Source organism: Spermophilus citellus (assembly GCF_964194105.1).
Source record: "Spermophilus citellus genome assembly, chromosome: 4".
Classification (NCBI taxonomy): domain Eukaryota; kingdom Metazoa; phylum Chordata; class Mammalia; order Rodentia; family Sciuridae; genus Spermophilus; species Spermophilus citellus.
Genome location: NC_138185.1, coordinates 160,930,307 through 160,950,806, shown reverse-complemented (window position 1 = coordinate 160,950,806; position 20,500 = coordinate 160,930,307). Strand labels below are relative to the sequence as shown.

The 20,500-nt window shown below is 35.8% G+C and overlaps 1 protein-coding gene and 1 long non-coding RNA gene across 3 annotated transcripts in view; one reads left to right on the top strand and one right to left on the bottom strand.

Annotated features, from left to right (window-relative positions):
• Positions 1-20,500, bottom strand: part of FUT8 (fucosyltransferase 8) — a 349,337-nt gene that overhangs the window by 42,754 nt on the left and 286,083 nt on the right. For both annotated transcript variants that reach the window (XM_081290194.1, XM_081290193.1), the window contains exon 7: positions 18,755-18,992. In XM_081290194.1, coding sequence (XP_081146320.1) covers positions 18,755-18,992 — 238 coding nt within the window. The remainder of the gene's footprint in view (positions 1-18,754; positions 18,993-20,500) is intronic.
• LOC308646794 overlaps positions 1-20,500 on the top strand; it is a 588,350-nt gene that overhangs the window by 445,197 nt on the left and 122,653 nt on the right. The gene's annotated exons all lie outside the window — the stretch shown is intronic.

The window sequence follows — 20,500 nt, the reverse complement described above, 5'->3', positions numbered from 1 at the left end:
AGGTTCTAAGCCCTCTCTCTGCATCGCTTGCTCTCCCGCACAAGTCCTCTTAGCTCTTACCTCCCCTGCGCCTGCTTCCAAAGGGATAGAAGATCCTACCTAGGACACCTTCTCCTACAATGCAGATTAGCCCCCCACCATACCACAATTCTCTAATAAAGCCTCCACAACAACTGTCCCCTTGGCCCCTCTGCCTTTCTCTCCTCCTGCCACATGCTCACAGGCTGCTGTTTCCCAACCCACATATCTGTGTCCTCTACACAAGGTGGCTGGGGTCCTATACTTCAAGTCCCACCACATATACCAAAGAGTTTCAATATCTGACTCAATCATATGATTTGATCTTCCACAATGTCATAAGATCTTGTCTAACACCCTCCTGCCCAAGGAGTGCAGGCGAGTTTGGAAGCAAGCTAGAAATTGTGCTGATGAGGTACATCAGATTTCCCCTGCCCATCCGACTGGCACTGAAGTGGTCCCTGATCGGAACCCCAAGTGGGATTATAATTCACCTGGAGGAGTAACTAGTAGAAACCAATTCATTACTTGCTTCATGGCAGGACTTAGAAAGGCAACCCATAAGGCTATCAATTATGAAAAGCTCCCAGAAATCATCCAAGGTAAGAATGAAAATGCTTCAGCATTTTTAGATTGCCTGATCAAGGTTTTATTACAATATACTAATCTGGACTCTGAGGATAGGAGACAACTACTAATGACCTACTATGTCTCCCAGAGTTTTCTTGATATTAAGGCCAAACTAAGGCACCTCAAGAGGGGCCCCTACTCCCCACACTGAGGTTCTGGGAGTGGCCAGACAAGAAGGCCCCAAAGCAGAAATATCAGATGCTCATTCAAGCCATCTGTTCTGTCTCAGCATCTATCTCTGGTTCCACTGGCCCGCGGAAGGGACCCATGGGACCACCTGGACCCAAGGGTTAGATGTGGTTAGATGGGTCACTGGGCTCATACATGTTCCAAGCCTTGCAAAACTCTGGGCCCTTGTCCTAAATGCCATCAGGAGGGACACTGGGTCATTGACTGTCCCATAGCCCATAGCAGCCCCCCAGCCATCTGGTCCTTCTGGTTCCCCTTTCCAACTCTTAGGACTAACTGCAAAGGACTGACGAGGCCCAGTTCCCCATCACTCGACCACTATCATCACTCCACAGGAACCCAGGGTAACTCTACATATTTCAGCTAGGCCTATCTCCTTCCTCCTAGACACGGAGGCTACATATTCAGTCCTCAAAGAGTTCTGGGGGCTTGCTACTTGTTCTATGACCTCTACTGTTAGGGTAGAGGTTGAACCTTACCAACCCTTACAGATACCTAGCCTTGTTTGCACTTTTGGCTCTCTAATTTTTTACCTACTCCTTTTTGGTCATTCCACAGTGCCCTGTTCCCCTTATGAGAAGGGACATCTTCACAAAGTTGGGGGCTATACTTTCCTTCTCCCCTCATATATGCTTCCATCCACACTCGTCTGCTGCTCCCCTGATCCTCACCCTTACCTTAGGACCATCCCCTATTCCCTCTGCCATAACCCCCTTCCGAGGTGGACCCTACTGTCTGGGATGTTTCAAGTCCTTCTATCGCCTCACACCACAAGTCCATTCACATCCATCTCAAAAGCCCCCTCCATTTTGTGGCCCAATCACAATACCTGCTCTCTCTCCTTGCTGCAGCTGTCCTTTTCTTTTTCACAGCAGCCTGGATCACATTTTCCCATCAGCTTTGCTCTCCCCCTCCAGGGATTTGAGCTGCTTTGGGATCCTGGCCTGAGGGCCTAGGACAATTACCATACACTTTCTTCCATTCACCTAGCACTTTTCTTCATCCACACACCAGCCTCATTTGGGTTAAGTGACTTCGCTCTTCCCCTCCTCTATTCCTCACAAGTCTATTCCCTAGAAATGGCAGTGACAAGTCTCCTCTCTAGAGACAAAAGTTAACTTAGATCTTGGCACCAAGATTCTTGACCTTCCCATCCCTTCCCTTTGGCAAGTTCACTCTTGGGTCTTGCTCCTCAGCAGAGCTCACAAAAGCCCTGGCCAGGCAACCAAGAAGACTCTCTACGGGCAAAGCCTGGGATTAGGGAAGTAGCAGGTGACAACAACTTTCTCAGTGTCTAAGAAAGGCTTCAGTCATGGGACCAGTGAATTGTGTGGTGACCCCTTTTCACTTCTGTCCCCTCTCTGGTTTGGCCTAGAGCTGGGGACGCCTGCCTCTAGCCACTCCAACACTCCAACTCACCATAGGGAACTCCCAATTCAGAATCCCATCTGACTCACCTGTTGGCTGCCTCCTTGTCCACTTAGCCCCACTCCATTTGGCTCCTAATTCAACTTTCCACTCTATTCCCTTCTATGACTTGGACAATGGCCTCCTAATGGCACCTTTGATTTTATGGAATCTTCTTAACTTTTGCAAGTGCTCAGAAAAATGGAAGGAAATCCCTTAAGTGCAGGCTTTCTCCTGTCTCCACTCCACTCCTTCTCTTGGCTCCTCTTGTTCCCCTGCCCAGCTTCTATTTGCCACTAAAGCTCTGGATTCCTCCAGAGACCCTACTTCTAGACAAACAAGGGGACCCTTCTTCCTTCTTCTATTGACATAGTACATTGTAAAGCCTTAGGCAGCAGTCTCCCTGGCCAAAGCCACACTGAAGCTAACACTGAAATACAAAGGACAGACTCAGCAGGCTTGAAAAGAGGCCTAAGGATGGGGGGAGTGTCAATTTTTTTTGACAGAAGAATGACTTCAAAACTTTCTCTCTATCTACCTTGATCTCACACACCCATTTCACCTTTACATGGCTGAAAAGCAGGGATTTGCTCTAGGGGTCCTTGGACACATGCTGGGGCCAACCTTTGCCCCTGCAGTTTATCTATTGAAAGGATCTTGACCCTACTGTTCGGGGGATGGGCCCCTTGCCTACCAACATTGGTGGCAGCCTCTCTACTCATTAACGAGTCAAAGAAATTCACCTTTGGGGCTCCACTCACCATCCTGGCTTCCCATCACCTAAAGAAACTCCTCACTTAGAAGGGCTTACATTCTTTACCCCTGTCATCTTTTATCTCTACAAGTTTCCCTGGTGGGCTCACCTTTAAACCCTGCTCCTCCCCATTCCTCAGGACTCTTCCACCTCTTCTCCTCTTACCCATTCATGCATTGAAACTCTGGAGGAGCTTCTTCCACATTCCTCCCACATAAAGGAAGGCCCCTTGCTCCAGGCAACATACACATGGTTCACAGATGGCTCCTCCTTCCTTCAGGAGGGAGTTCATCAGGCAGGGTATGGGTTGTGGAAATGATTCCCCTCCCCAATAAAACATCCAGTCAGCATGCTGAACTTGTTGCCCTCATCACAGCCTTCAGTTTGGCAAAGGGAGCCTCCCTCAATGTCTACTATCCCCTGAATTACATTTATATTGGACTAATCTCCTTCCCTTGGCTCTTCTTAGGTTGGTTATGTTGGTTAGGTTTCCCAAAGAAGTCACTCAACATCTCCACTTTTGAGCTTCTATGTGAATGGCCTATTTCCCTGCTCAGCTCACCACCCTCTGATTTTCCACTACCCCTTGCTCCTCATCTTTTCTAGCTCCTTCTTGCATATATTAGGAATCTTCTTTGGCAATATAGGAATTCAGTTCTGGCAAAGCCTAGTTCTGCCTCTTTCCATTCTCCCACTCTGTCTCCTGGTGACCTGGTACTTTTTTTTAAATTTTTTTTTTGAGAGAGAGAGAAAGAGAGAGAGAGAGAAAGAGAGAGAGAGAATTTATAAATAAATATATATATATATATATTTATTTATTTATTTATTTATTTTATTTTTTAGTTTTCGGCAGACACAACATTTTGTTTGTATGTGGTGATGAGGATCGAACCCGGGCCGCACGCATGCCTGGCGAGCGTGCTACCGCTTGAGCCACATCCCCAGCCCCTGACCTGATACTTTTTAACCACTCCCCCCAACAGGCCCTCTCCTCCTCTCAATTCTCCACAAAATGGATGGTCATTCTTACTACTCCCTTAGGGGTATCCTATATTGGGTTCATAACTCCCATTTAACATGGTTTTCTTGACCCTTTTATGCAGCAACACCCACAGGCCTTCTCAAGCTGCATTTCTCCATGGCTGGAACCCCCAACAAGATAAAATAAATCCAACAGGACCTTAAGGACCTTAAAACAACAGCTCTCCTCTGTAGAATGACAGCCAAGTAACCACCTTCTCCAGTGGGCTTCCTTTTCTGACCCCTCTCCAGTCATAGGCCTTCTGTTAATGCTAGTCCCTATGTCATTAGATGGGTTCAAGATCAGATCCAAAAAATCTCTAATCAAATTATAAACCAGCTTTTGTTATAGGAATTCCAATCCCTCACCAAAAATTGGGGCACCAGGGACAGCATTCCACCACCACTCAACCTCTGTCATTTGGTCATTTGTCATTGTTCCAATGATATCCCTCACCCCTATTGTGGGATTCAAAAATGGCCTCTTCTCAGCAGGAAGCAATTATATTAGACCGACCTACATCCCTGTTCCCTAAGGGGCCCAATAAAAAACAAAAAGAAATGCCTGAAAACCTTTGAAATGCAAAATAAGCATTTCTAAGCAACTCAGCCCAAGTCCTTAGACTGACTCTTGGTCCACATCCCTGACCCATGCTCTTGTCTGCAAAAAATCAGGAGAGCAATTCACTGCACAGACTCCATCTCTAGTCCAGCATCTAACAACTGCCCCTCTATAACTATTAACACTCCACATCAATAGGTTATTGCATCTCCTCTGGAGGTGGTCTGCATTCTCCCATGAATATTTATCAAAAGCTTCTCATTTTCAACATGGCTGGAATTGTCCCTTGAATGTGTATTTCTTACTTTACTCCCAAAGACACCTCTCTTGAAATAGCTCATATTCTCCCTTGAATGTATACCTGCTTTTCTAAATAAATCTATCTTTGTCTCTGGCGCTTGCTGAAATGCTTTTAATCAAGTACGCCAAGGACCCCACTTTTCCTGAGACCAGGTCCCTCTCTCCAGAAACTCCTCCCATGATACTACTATGTTTTACTAAAGAAGCAAAAGCTTTAAAATGCTACTCTGCCCTTGACAACAGATTCCTTCCAAATTTAGGTTTGTGAAACCATTTCTTTCTGTTATTTTTAGAGCGTGACATGGCTAGAGGGTACAGACTGGTTTTTTTTTCTGCCACAACTTAAAGAACATTCATGTGTTCTCAGACCTATTCTTTTCTACTCTTTCTTTAATCATTTGCAGCATATTCTAAAGACCTACTGGCAATTCATTTCAATGAGACAGAACAGCAAGACAGTCCTTAAGAAATGATAAGACAAATAACAATAATTTACAGATTTAAAAAAAAAATGCGTCTGTGGTTACTCCAGTTTTTACACAATTACATAGATACATCTACTATTAAAAAAGAGGAGTACCTTCTGATAAGTAGTTAAGGGAATATTCAGTTGTTATAGTAAAGCACCTATAGTCATTTTGTCAAACAGTTGAAAATGCCATCAAATATACATCTGAATATACAATGAATGCCAAACAAAATATCTGCACAACATAAAGCACAGAAACTAAAAATGCAACTTATCACTAATGCATGTTTTTCCAGACTTAAAATAAAGGTTCAAAGAAGATATTTCATTTAATCAAGTGAGAAACATTTAATTTAAATTATATATCCCCAGTAGAACTGGCAAGTGTGATTTGCCCATATACACATTAATTAGTTCACTGATTACATATTAATATTAATGATATTAAAGAAATAGCTTAAAGTTAAATTATCAGATTTTTAAAAAATGCCATGAATATAGACATAACATTTATTACTCATGTAAGATGCCAGTCTGCAGAAACTACAAAATTAGGGAATGGTTATGCCTTCTTTGACTTTATTTTTGATGTCTGGAATTGTGTGTGTGTGTCTGGGCAAGCACATGCAGCACTAGGAGTCAAGCCTCTTGCATACTAGGCAAGTGCTGTATCACTGAGCCACATCCCCAGCCCTAGAATATTTTTCAAGGAATGTGGAGTAATTTATCCTTTTCTCTCTTTCTTCAAGAACAAAAGCCTTCAAAATCCCAACACTTGATTAATTAATTGTCATTTTCTAAATTGTGTTAGGAGAAGATGCATCTCTCAACTTAGTTGTTTGTTTGCTTTTTGTGTTGAAAACTGAACCCATGTGCATGCTAAACAGGTCCTCACTTCACCATTGATCCCCAGCCCCTCCCAAAGTAGTTCAATACTTTTTCTTGTATGCTGAATTTAGAAAGTACAAAACTTTCAAGGTGACATTCATTATATCTTTGGCACTGTTTTACAATGAAAGACTAAGTAATAACAATGCCAATTCTGTCATTTCCTCAATTCAATTAAAAAAATTTCCCATGTGCTAGGCCTTGGATTTAATTCCTGGCTCTGAAAAAAAGAAAAAAATAAAGAAAAGAAAAATTTTTAACAAGCAATGCTATATTGACTACTTTTGCCGATATTCTTCAAAAGTGTGGTTGCACTGTTTTCCACAGTTATTGCAAACGTGTTATACAATTACATGCTGAATAATTCCTTTAAATAAGAATCTATTACAAATTGCAATTATAGCAAATAAAGTCTTCCCTATTTAATGACAGTTAAGAATGAATATAAAATGCAAGGTTTATTTAATGAAAACACTATCATTTATACACTTCTACAACTTAAAAAGTATTTGCACTATCAGATTTTTTAGAAAATTTTATTTATTCTGATTTGTTATACATGATGGCAGAATTTCAATTCATAGTACACATATAGAGCACAATTTTTCAAGTCACTGATTTTACACAAAGTATTTTCATACCATCCGTGTCTTTATACATGTACTTAGGGTAATGATGTCCATCTCATCTTTCCTACCCCAATACCTCTCCCTCCCCTTTGCCCTATCTAAAGGTATCAGATTTATTTTTTATTCACTTGAAAAAAATGCAACATAATTGGCTATCAAAACCAACTTTTTAGTCACATTTGACTAAAGGCTGAAAAGCAAATGGTTTAATTCTCTCTTCCATCCAGTTCAGCAAATCAGAGTTAGAGCAACAAATAATGCCCAAGAGCTCTAATATTTTGGCACCTACCATGACAGGCATATAACATTTTTATCATCATCTGTCAAATACCTGTACAGAATTGCATAGCAAAGATTTCTGGTCATTTTACAACTCTGCCAAAACCAGTTCAAAATGCTATTTGTAGCAACACTAACCACATTTTGCCTCATGAGATAGACTTTTAAAATATTTGTATTTATTTCCTATTTAGGTGGAGAGCTTCCTTAGTAAAAGAACTTCTTGCACAAGGATCATCTATACTGAAGTAGAAAACCTTTTTTCTGCAAAGAGCCAGATAACAAATATGTTTTGCAGGCTATACATGTTTCTGCTACTGCCAATTAAAACATTTAATTTAAAATGTAGCAGATTTATAAAACACTTAACTTAAAATGTAGCAGATTTATAAAACTAGGCTGCAGGGACTATAGTGGACTATCATTTGCTAATCTCTGAGCTTTGAGGTCAGACTTCTGTCTTAGAAGCTGTATTACCTCTGGCAAGTTACTTACCTATATAAAATATGAATAAAATAAGTTTGTTGTGAATATTAAATTAGATAAATTATGCAAAATTCTCACTGGTGTTACATAGTAAGGTTCACTAAATGTTAGCTATTGCTATATGTAGTATGATTATTTCCATAGTGCCTGAATAGGGTAGTATTCAATAAGTGTTAACTAAATTGAAGACATTCAAAGAAACTCATACATCTGAGATGTTGTATAAGAAAATGCCTTATTTAATCCATAAAGTACTTTTATTTATTTATTTTTTAAATTAAAATTGTTTCTTTTTTATTAAATTATTTATTTATTCTAATTTGTTATACATGAGGGCAGAATGCCATTCATTTCATATTACGCATATAGAGCACAATTTTTCAAGTCACCGATTGTACACAAAGTATTTTCACACCATTTGTGTCATACAGTACTTTTAAATGAGTATTTTTAGATTTGGCTATTTGCAGTTTCATTGGAAAACATTCGAAATAAAAAAAATCTTAAACAGTCTTTTAATATTAGGATTATTTTAATCAATATAAATGTGAATATAAAATTTCATCATAATAAAACTTGTCATAATAAGATACCTCAGAAGTTAATTCAAATAGAATTTTGTCAGAAACAATGATAGGCCATCATATTTTAAAAAACAGTTTTCAAATATTTTCATATGTATTATCTCATTTGTTCTTCACCAGAAATCTGTGAATCATATAGATTAGCCTATATTTTCTTTATTTGATACATTTAAAAACAGATTAAAAATGTTCCAGAACCATCCTGCTTATTGTAGGCAATTTAATAAAAAAAAAGAACGCCGAGTAAAAGCTATTGGCCAGTATGATTAGGCACAAGGAGACAAAAATATTTATTTTTTATTTATTTAAAAATAAATAGGATGAGTTTCTGAAAGAACTCATAATATGGTCAAAGAGACACATAAACATACCATTTAAATATAGTATATAAGTAAAAATATGGGGTCAACTGGAAGGAACTATCTCAAAGAAAATGATACTAAGAGATAAATAGAATTTTGTGAGATCATTTAGAAAGAAGATATTACATGTTCCTGGTATAGCAATAAACGTGTACAGAACTTTTAAGGAATACATTTTAGATGAACTGGTGAGATTGAGTACAGGATCCATTTTGAGAAGTGGGCAGTATATATGAAAGGGTTTATTTCCTATATTCTGAGTAAAGTGTCTCTAAATACTAAGCAGTTGTGAGGATTTTAAGAGAGAAACTCATATATGGAAATGTCGCTCTGATGGTATTATGGAAGATGGATTAAAAGAAGACAGATTCTGAAAGCAAAAGGGATAGTAAAATAATTTTCCCATAGAGGGAATAGGCATATGTAGACAAGTTCAAGAAATGCCTACTTACTGTGACTTAGTAGGAACACTTTTATAGAAATATGTCAGCTTTATACTTACCATGACACAAAATATTTGAAGACCAATAAAAATTTGAGGTATAAGGAGAGTGAGATATAAATAGAACATAATATGTTTAACAGAATGGAGAAACCAGAAATAGATCCATACATTGTGGATTTATTTGTGCCAAAAGTATCAAGATAATTCAATAGGGAAAAGAAAGGTTTTCAAGAGCTATGTCTGGAATAACTGAATAAAAAAAATTACTTCAATCCTTATGCTATACATAAAATTAATACTAGAGGACTCATAGACTTGAAATATGAGAGCTAAAACTATAACACTTTTGAAATAAAATGTAAGAGAATCTTCAGACCATTGTTTTTTTTGTACTCAGGCTTCCTGTTTCCTAGCCCTTCAGACTTGGACTGGAATCTACATCATCAGCCCTCTGACCCTCAGACCTTCAAACTATACCACTGGTTCTCTCCTTGTTTTCCAACTTGCAGATGGCAGATCATGGGACTTTTCAGCCTCCACCATCACATATAAGCCAATAATGTGTAATAAATCACTTTCTAAATAAAAGCACATAGACACAAAGAATAATTCATTTTTTTTTCCTGAAGAACCCTGACTAATACAGCAGGCCACAAGGTCTCTGTTAACAACTATTCAACTGTGCCGCTGTAGTGTGAAAGCAACCATAGGCAATATGTTAACAAATGGGCATGGATGTGCTCTGATAAAATGCAAATACAAGTCAGGGGTTAAATTTGGTCTGAGTACCATAGTCTGTCAACCCTGTTTGTTGATTTTATATATAACATGATATAAAACATGATATAAAATTATATATAATATACTCATAGAGATCTCTAGTTTTACTATATGTCACCTCACAAAGGTGATAATATGGGCAGTAAAAATATCTTTTATATAGTATGATGTGAGAAAAGTTTGGTAAGCACATCCCTAGAGAAACTAATGTACATGTACAAGGAGACATGCACAAAAATGGTCATTATAGCACTGTTCATAATGGCCAAATGTGAGATAATCTAAATGTTCCTCAAGAGGCAATATATAAACCATGACACAGATATATAATAAAAAACAACAGCTGAATGAAATAAATTTCCACTTATTAATACATTTGTAATAAAAACAGATACCTCTAAAATCAAGCCACAAAATTGTAATCTTTCCTCTGAAATAGGGACATTATGTCATTTTAAAATGTAGGTATGATATTCTTAATTCAATCTAGGCATTAATAGAAAGACATTTCCAAAGGATGTAGATTCTCCATAGAGAAGAGGAGAGTTATTCTCTTTGGGATGGGGGGAGTTTAGAGAGCCACAGCTGGCTCTCCCTGGGAGGATGAGTAAAGAGGATGACCATCTTCATCTTCATTTTGCTCCTCTATCATAAGTTTCCTCCTTTCTTTCTCTTTCTGAATGAGTATTTTAAATCCATCAATATTTTTGAGTTTCATTAATTTTGGTTGTTAACCTTTCTCAAAAGCCCTGCTGAAATCCCATGACCCAATTATGCAATTATTGTTATTTTTCTTTGTTCCCATAAAACTAAAGGGGTAATAAAAACATATGGGTGCTTTAGAATATATAAAGCACTGTCAAATACGTTATTACTTTGAATCTTTATAAGAACCCTGTAAGGTACATAGAAAAGGGAAGTTAAGAAATGCTACCCAAAGTCACACAGTTAATAACTTTGGCTCTAAATCAACAGCACTGATCTATCCTTACGGATGATGCCTTTCTAAATAAATGCTTAGCTTATCCTTCCATAAAGTCTCTAATTTCTTCAGCCAGAAAGTTTATCTCTATACTCTTGATGACCCATAGACTCTATATTTCCTTTTATGGCACTTAACATGTCCTATGTTTAAAAAATATTTAGATGTATGGGTCTTAATATACTCAATGGCCAATTTCTAAAGGCCAGGGACTGGGTCTTATTTATCTTTCTCTCCTCCACAATGTCTAGAAACACTCAATTCTTTAATTGAATGAATAGTGCACTCCCTTGTTTATGGTACTTATTTTTTCTTGAAACATTATAATTAAAAAGCATAAATATAAGTATGTTCACTAAAAAACATAAATATAAGTATGTTCACTATATTTATGTTGTACCTTTTGGCAGCTGTATTTTTAAAAAGTTGTACAACAAAATTGTGAACAGGAGTTGGGCATGATAGCACCTGCCTGTAATCCCAGCAGCTCAGGTAGCTGAGGCAGGAGATCTGCAAGTTCAAAGCAAGCCTCAGCAACTTAGCAAGGCCCTATTAGCAAACCAGAGAGACCCTGTCTCTAAATAAAATACAAAGAGGGGTGGGGATTTGGCACAGTGGTTAAGTGACCCTGGGGGATTCAATTCCCGGCATACCCCCCAAAAAATTGTGAACAGGAATTATAATAACCCTAATTATACAATCTTTTGGAAAATATCAATTTGACTTATAGTATTTACTATCTAATTTTCTTTCCTGACTGCCCTCTCTCTGCTTTTTTCCCTTATTTTTGTGGTGCTAGAGACAGAACCCAGGGCCTCTAGGTGAGTGAGGCATGTTCTACCATTGAGCTACATCCCCAGGCTTGCAATTTCTTTCTTCTAGGAAATACAACCTGCAATTACTTTAAAGCCTACTTTATTAGTAGAATAACCTTTAATTGAATTAAAAGGAACACTTTTGAAAAGAGGTGGAGGATAAATCTAATCCTTTCCAACATAGCTCAATTAGAATGTTTAAAACATGACTTGATTTTTTTTAAAGTTGTAGATGGACATAATACCTTTATTTTATTTATTTATTTTTATGTGGTGCTGAGGATCAAACCCCAGAGGCAAGTGCTCTGCCACTGAGCCACAATCCTAGCCTGTGACTTGATTTTTTAAAATTTTTTTTACTTGTAGATGGACACAATATCTTTATTTTAGTTTTATGAGGTGCTGAGGATTGAAATCAATGCCTCAGGCATGCAAGGCAAGTGCTCTACCATTGAGCTTCAACCCCAGCCCGTGACTTGTTTTTAATAATTCAATTTATATCAAGTATTTTAAGAAAAAGATCAGTAACATAAAACGCCTATCAGTCTTTACAAAAACACTCATAATTTTGAAATAGTAATCAAGTCTATGTGGCCCAGACATCTTATAAGAAATAAGAATATCTGGATTTTATTTCTAGCTCTAGCAACCTTGAATAGATTCTAAATAGACTTTAGAGGAATAAAATAAAAAACTTCTTGAATGAAACTATATCTACCCCACAGTGACTTTAATTCTAATTATGTATTGCTTCTTCCTAAATCACACCTCTTTTTATCTCTGAACTCATTCTGCCAGAACCCCCTGTCTTAATAAGGAGAATATATTGCTAAAAGATTCATAATTAGCAACAGAATTTTAAAAAACCAAAATATGGTTTAACAAAAGTGTCTCATATAGCTTGAAGGGTAATATTTTGAGATTTGAAAGGAAGGAGATACAGGAGAGGAAGGGTAATATTTTGAGATTTGAAAGGAAGGAGATACAGGAGAGGTAAGTTTTGTTTCTTTTACTGCATTTAATGTGTTCTGGTCAAGTGCTTGACACTGAATGAATAACCCCATTGCCACATATAAACACAAAATAAACAGCTAAAAAACTCAGGTATAGAAACCAAAATATTCCCAAAATAACAGAGGAGAGTAAACTTGTAAGAAACCTGTCCTACATAAGTTCAAATTTGATGGTTTATCAAGTTTTCATTTTAAATAATCATATATGCCATTTATTATTTGAAAATGATTTACCTTACCTACCAATAAATAAAATTGATAGTTCAGGAAAACAAACCATGTTTATCTTGGCATCTTGCAAACCTTGGATTCACTTTCCCCAGATTTTCTCATTATTCAGTTTGAGAAACACTTGTAGGACAAATATGGAAACAAATACCTATGATTATGTGGAAAGCAGTGACTGATTCCCTCATGGCTGCATTTGCACTGAGAACTTCCCATGCAAAGGTGCGGGTCAAGATGGCCCATTTGCTATGGTGATACCAGCCCAAGGAGGCTATGTACAAAGATATGCAGCTCTATCAGTTGGAACCGTGGACTCAGGCACTAACTCACAGGAGGTGGGTAGGGGGGGTAAAGAGTTCTGGGCATAACAAGATGACCTCCATGTCTCATAATTTTCCCTGCATCCTTTAGACTGCCTGCTTTGCTAAAACTTTCTCACAAATAACCTTCTGATGACAAAACCTATGTAATAAATGTGCTGAGCTAGCTCTGGGTAATCAAACTCCAACAGGGTTTGGCTGCCTATCTGGCCCCAGCTTTCTCTGTATGTGTGTTTGTGTGTCTTTTCTTCATCCCCTATTCCCTATCTGAATTAATGGCCATGCTGGTGGCAGCAATTATGTGCAAGAATGTAGGCTCACTAGAAGCAAGGCTATAATACCAATAGTTTCCACTTCCTATATACACATTTTTGGGTTTTCATGCATTTCTTTCTATATTCTTAAGTGAAAATAAAGATAAAGGAAATGTCATGGTATAAAGCAGCTTTGATTTCTTCTGAGACATATGGGTAGTCAGTATTTTAAATTCCTGAAACAAAAATACACAAATACTATAACACACCTAAAAAAATTATCAAGGTTAAATCAAAAGTTCTTATGTACTTCCAGTGATACTTGTCTAAGTCAGTAATTCTTAAGTAGTATAGGACAGAGAACCCTCTTAGAATTTTCAACTCTTATATCTGCACTGCTGCTTCATTCTCACAACAAAAATAATTTTAAAATCACTAATTATAGAGAGCCACCATTATAGGTAGGAGTATATATTTTCTCTCTGGTATGTCAGGATCGAAAACATACAGAAAACTAATGGAGGCTTAATGTTGCTGCTGAGAGACTATGATGGCTCCAGAATTTTATTATGATTAAATGGTGAGCTTATGCAGCACAGAAATAGTCCAGTGTCTAGAAGTTATTCTCAGGAGTTGTTTTTTTTCTTCTCTGGATCTCTCTTAATTTTTCCATTTAACATTATAATTTTAAAAAGGAAAAACTGTACATGAAGTTCTTATGAAGACCTGATTTTCAAAAAAAAAAAAAAAAGACCTGATTTTCTTCTTAGAATAAAAGGATAACTCTCCTATTGTTGCATGTTATAATCTAATAATATAGTTCAGTATTGTGGTTGTGTTTCAAAATTTTGAGGACCAAACATATACAATGAAAACAAACTTTATATGGAAGTCATTTAAATATCTTTTATGGCTCTTAAATGTTCTCCCTTGTGATTATAGCTCTATGGTGGAGAGATACACCGTATGTCCCAACCTGGCTGACCACTACTTATACTTAAGGTCTCATCTTAGAAATGACTTCTTCCCAAAGAACTCCAAATACATGTAGACATGTGTTTTAGAGTACTCTTAACTTATCCATGCTATAATATTATCAGAGCATTTTTTCATTGTTCATTCATTCATCTTCAATTGCCCCTGACAGGGGAGGTATCTATCTACTTCATGTAGTCCAGCAGGGTGTCTGACATATGATAAGTGTTTTTATTCAATTATTTTTATTTTGTAATTGCCCTCCCTATAAATATTAAGGATGTCAAATAGAACTCTTTTACCAAAACCTTTTTGAAATGATGCATGGAAAGGAACAATGCAGTTTAGACAAGTAAATACAAAAAAAAAAAATGGTTATATAGATTTACCATATTTATAACATTATTTAAGTATATTAAACATGTACTTAAACCAGGGATATATATATTATTTTATTTAGTTCCTACACATTCCAGGCAGTTTCTATAACTCTAATTATTCTCTAGGGCACCGAACAATTTCTTACTAGTTGTAATAATCATTTTCATTTACAAAGTTCGTTTTCTAATTAGATTTCTTATATTGAATAATTCAGTTTAATTTATTACATATTTACTGAGATGATGAGAGAAAAACAAGAGAAAAAAAAGACAAACTATCCAATGTTGTCTACTTGTTAACATGAATAATTTTTCAGTTTTTATAAGGTGGGGGAGAAAAACAGTAGAGAATTGAGTTTAAATAATTGGGGTTCTTTATCATTAAATCATTTATTCAAGGGCATTTATATCAACTAGAAAAAGCATTTTGACAGCTGGTAGTCACACATAGCCTAAAATAGTCAATATATTTTAAAAAAACAAATCAATAATTTTTGAAGATATTTCAAACCATTAAAAATAGAGGCAAGACTACCATTCTGAATTATCATAAGGAGTCGATGTGGAAGAATCAGGAACCTTCTAAATGTAATTAGTTCACGTTTAGAATGCATCTTGTGTTATAGAAAAATAAACCAATCATTTTATCATTTTATTATTAGCAATATATCTATATTAGCAATATATCTAACATCTATAGGAGATGGGAAAGACTGATTATTTTTAATTGGGAGCATAATCTTAAATATTTTCCTTCACTTAAAAATTACTTACTGTACAGGAGATGGCTTTACAACTGTAAAATGATGCAGGAGAAAAACAAGTCAACCTATAACAAAGTATGATATAGCTACGAAAATGATTATATGCATAAAAATTCCTATACTAGTTACATATTTGACCAAGATTCACTGAATTCTACACCTCAGGCATATCACATCAAGTGTGCATGAAATAATAATATCATGACAGTGCTTCCAAAGGAAATATCCTAAGATTCTTTGTACAAGTCAGAACAATAAGAGATACAGTTGATTTACAGCTAACTGAAGAATTACTGTCAAGAAGCTTATGCTTTCTTTATCTTGGAAACATGTTAATTCTTTAAAAGATTATATATATATACAGGGAAAAAGAGAGAAACAGAGAGACAGAAAGAAAGAATATATATACAAACAAAAATAAATGGCAACAATACTTTTTGAAATAAGAAAAATTTCTAAGCTCAAACATACATCTCTTTTTTGGATATAAGATTAGTATGTAAATTATTTTAGTTGTGATGAGTTCTGCAAGCATATTAAAAATAATCACTAGTTTATTTAATTAAAGGCACAATTCACTTCATTAGCATGAAAAAAAGATTTTACACAATACCTATGCTGACAAAAAAAATCTATTTAAATTAAAATTGTAATTTTATGTTATCATGATAAAATGATTTTAATTAGGAACTATACCATAACCAAGAAGAAAATACAACTTACAACTCTTTAATACAGGAAGTTGTAGGGAAGGTTTGGAATAAGTTACAACATAGGGGGAAAGGGATATAAATATTATTTTATTTAGTTCCTACACATTCCAGGCAGTTTCTATAACTCTAATTATCATTCTGGCTAGGTAAGGTATATGGCACAAGTTTATTGGGAGGGACTCAGATTAGAGGTAAGTTCAAGTGAATGTGCTAACCAGAGTCCTTGCATGTGCAAGCTTTCTGTAAGACCCTGGATAATTCACTTACCTCAACTAGGCCTTGAATTACAGGTGAGTAAAGGAAGGATGGTTTCTAGATCCTGTTTACTTGTAACATTAAGAAATTCTGAATGTTTGAAGTTGAAGCCATTTTTAATCTTCACATCCTATAGTTGTCACTAAAGACTACAAAATGTACAAGAAAGCCTTAAAAATAAAATAAACAAATTAACCACTTGTAGCATACAGGTAAGGCCAAATTATATACTAAAACCTGATAAATTCAGTGAGGCCAGTTTTTTTTTGTTGTTGTTGTTGTTGTTTGTGTGGTTTATTTTTTCCTTTTTTCTTTTCTATTAACTGATTATCACTCAAAAAGATGCCTCTCCCTAGAAACAATAAAATATAGGACCCTGTCCTACTCTGGCTATAAACTTATATAAAGAAGTTTAAACTGTCTAAGAAATTAAAACAGTTACAGTGACAGATTGGCTGCTTTTCCTGCTGTACAAATTTATTATCTTCCTAATTTTTTACACCTAATCAGTTGGCATTAACAATAAACTCTATAGTCCAGGTGAGTAGAAGACATAACCTCAAAACTGAAGCTCAGCAAGGTTCTAAATTAAGAGATTCAATTTAAAAATGAAGTGAATTACAAATAAAAAAATATGTTGATATAGAGGATAAGAATTCTAAATCATCCTATGGAAGGCAAACATTACAAGATAATACTTTTAATCCATATGGGCCATTTTATAGCAATCCTAAGTATTTTAAAGAAATTACCTAATTAATTTTCATGACATGTCTGTGAAAGTCAGGTATTAACTAATTTTTTTCCAAAGAAGGTAAAAAATCGCGCGCGTGCGCGCGCGCGCGCACACACACACACACACACACACACACACACACAATTCCACAGGAATTATACCAAAGATACTCACTGCCAATGACATAGCTTTCTATTCCATATCTAGAGTAACTTGTGAAAAAAGGTGCTTAGCCCAGTGATACATGATATTAACTAAAATGTCTCATCTTTTTGAAAAATATTTGACTTCCTACAAGATGTAAGTACAGAAACAGTGTATTTCCTTGCTTACCATTTATACTAATGACGTAGTTCAGTATCTGCTACATTGTAGGAACTCATATTTAGTCAGTGAATAAAGACTATTAATAGTAGCTAACAGCTACTAGAACTCTTGTATCAGGTACTGTAGTAAGTGCATTACATATATTATTTCATTTAATGCTACAAACAGTTCAATGAAACAAAATATTATTATTACTTCTCATTTTACTGAAGGCCTGGTTAAGTAACTTGTTCAAGATTACATGATAGAAGAAGGATTTTAAAACAAAGGTAGCTCAACCTTAGATCAAGGTTATAGAGAAAGAGCCTTACACTAGCCATAAGAAACTCTATCTATAGTCTAGTCCCTTTAATTCCATTTCCTTAAAGAGAAAGGAAATTTTAAAAATGATCTTTTGACTCTTTAGAATGCCTGGCATAGTACTTTAGTTCACAATATTCTTCATCAAATGTTTCCTATTAAAATTAAAATCACATGAACAAATTAGGTTTCACTGTTCTCAACTATAAAATGGAGATAAGTTATCTGCACAGTCTACCTCAATGGTTCTAAGAGTGTGGTCCAGAGATCTGGAAATTTTATAGAAATGTAAATACCCAGGCTCCACTTCAGACTTTATGAATCAGAAACTGATGTTTTAACAAGTCTTCCAGTCATGCTATCATCTGAGAATCAGGGTCTATTTTTAGAATAATTATGAAGATCAAATTAGTTCAACAGTGTGAAAGAACCCTAAAAAGTGAAACCTGCATCATCATCATCATTATTAAAATATTAAATTACACTCCTTGGAAAAAAAACAAGTAATTTTATTAGATCTAAACAGAAATGAATATGGGAAATGAAATAGATCATAAAATACTTTCCAAATAAAATACTGTTCTTCTGGATTTTATTTTGATAATGTAAGCATTCATGGATCCAGAGTAAAAGATGACTATGATCCATAAAATTATACTTAGAAATCTGATAATTTGGGGCTGGGGTTATGGCTCAGGGGTAGAACATTTGCCTAGCATGTGTGAGGGGCTAGGTTCGATCCTTAGCACCACATAAAAATAAATAAATACAATAAAGATATAGTGTCCAACTACAACTAAAAAATAAATATTTTAAAAAAAAAAAAACAAAAAAAGAAATCTGATAATTTGATCATGCCAGAGGCCTGACATGCTGTACAAGCTCCTTACCTGACCAGTGTCCAGTGGAGACACCAGATCTGTCTGTGCATGTCTCACTTACAGGTCTAAACACAGTCTCCCATCCACCAGTAGCATAGCGCCAATTCTGAGATTCCAAGATGAGTGTCCGTTGGGTGCCATATGCAATCATGAAGCAGTAGACCACATGATGGAGTTGACAACCATAGCCACAGCCTTTGTTTATGTTACACACCAGTTTCTTGGCTTTGCTACAGTCCTTGGGATTCTGTCAAAGAGAAAAAGAAACGAAGATGAAGATAAATGTAGAGAGAGGTCAACTTTTCTTCACAAGTGATAAGTAGTAAAAATAATAATAAGCCAGGACTGATTCAGTGTATTTCTTTTTTTTAATATTTTGTTGTTGTTGTTGTAGTTGACACAATACCTTTATTTTATTTATATATATTGTGCTGAGGATCAAACCCAGGGCCTCACACACGCTAGACGAGCACTCTATGAGCCCCGCCCCTGATTCAGTGTATTTCTTATTAAAGTATCCAACTTAAAAGATTGGATCTTATAAGAAAAATCCAATAAAAAATGTACATGCATATTCAGGGAGATTGCAGTGACAAAATACTTTGAAAATATCACTAAACAAAAGTGAAATTAAGCAGTTATATTAAACAACAACAACAACCCTTCTCTCACTCTGTCTCTAGAATGTGCAACTCTGAACCCAAAAGTTGTAAACATTGAGATCTTAATGAAAGAAGTAAAACAGTTTATGTATTCCAGCAGCACTTTGGAATTCTGAGCTTACTCTCTGTGATAAAATTATCTTACATGAAAATTACAATTTATCTATTAAGTCCATCTATCTCTAAGTTTTAACAAAATCTACTGCTCCATTATGAAGTAAAACATACCGAGTAAAGGGATATATGAATTCAACAACAAAATATCAGTCATAGAGCTTTAAGGGGGAAAAATCAACCTTAATGGTAGCTATTAGTAATCTCACAACTGAATACAGAACTTGTTTTATACTGGTTATTTTAAGAATGTGTTATGTGTTATGACAAGTTTTAATTGGGAGGTCCACTTTGCTAATTTTATGCTTTCCTATAAAATGGTTAGCTAATATGAGAATTATTTTTTTTCCATTCTAAAGTTTCAATTCTGTTCTAATTTGTATGACCTTTTCCTAATAACAATTTTAACAGGCATATTTTTGACAAGGACTCTTTAGTCTGAGAAGGATTACAGGCTGTTTGGTTCACAAGGGAAAAAAGAATGAGTGCTTCTGGGAGCAGAATCTCTTTTTTTCCCTCAACATAGCAAGGAAAAATCAGTTCTCAATTTACATAAGCCTTGAATAAAGCATCAAGAAACCTCAAATCTACAACTACATTCTAGGGATATCATCTGTTCTGTCAAGTACAGACTTGCTTACAAAAGGTAGCATGGTGAGGCTATAAAAATGATTCTGAAGGATAATGCAATAAAGTCACTTTCGGAAAAGGCACCTTTCATAGACAAATATATCATAGCAAGCTGCTCGTATTTATTTATTTATTTGGATCAAAGCATAACCTATATCATCAAGAAACTTCATAGTTAAAGCCCTTATGAATCCGAGACAGCCCTGATAAACTTCAGCAAGATTTGGTTAATATTGTTTTCACAATCAAGTAGTAGTTATGGATTCTTTACATGAGACTATGAATTCAAGAAGAATCCTAAGGTAATAACCCCCGTCTTGTTGGTATAGCCACAGAAGATTAGAGAAGA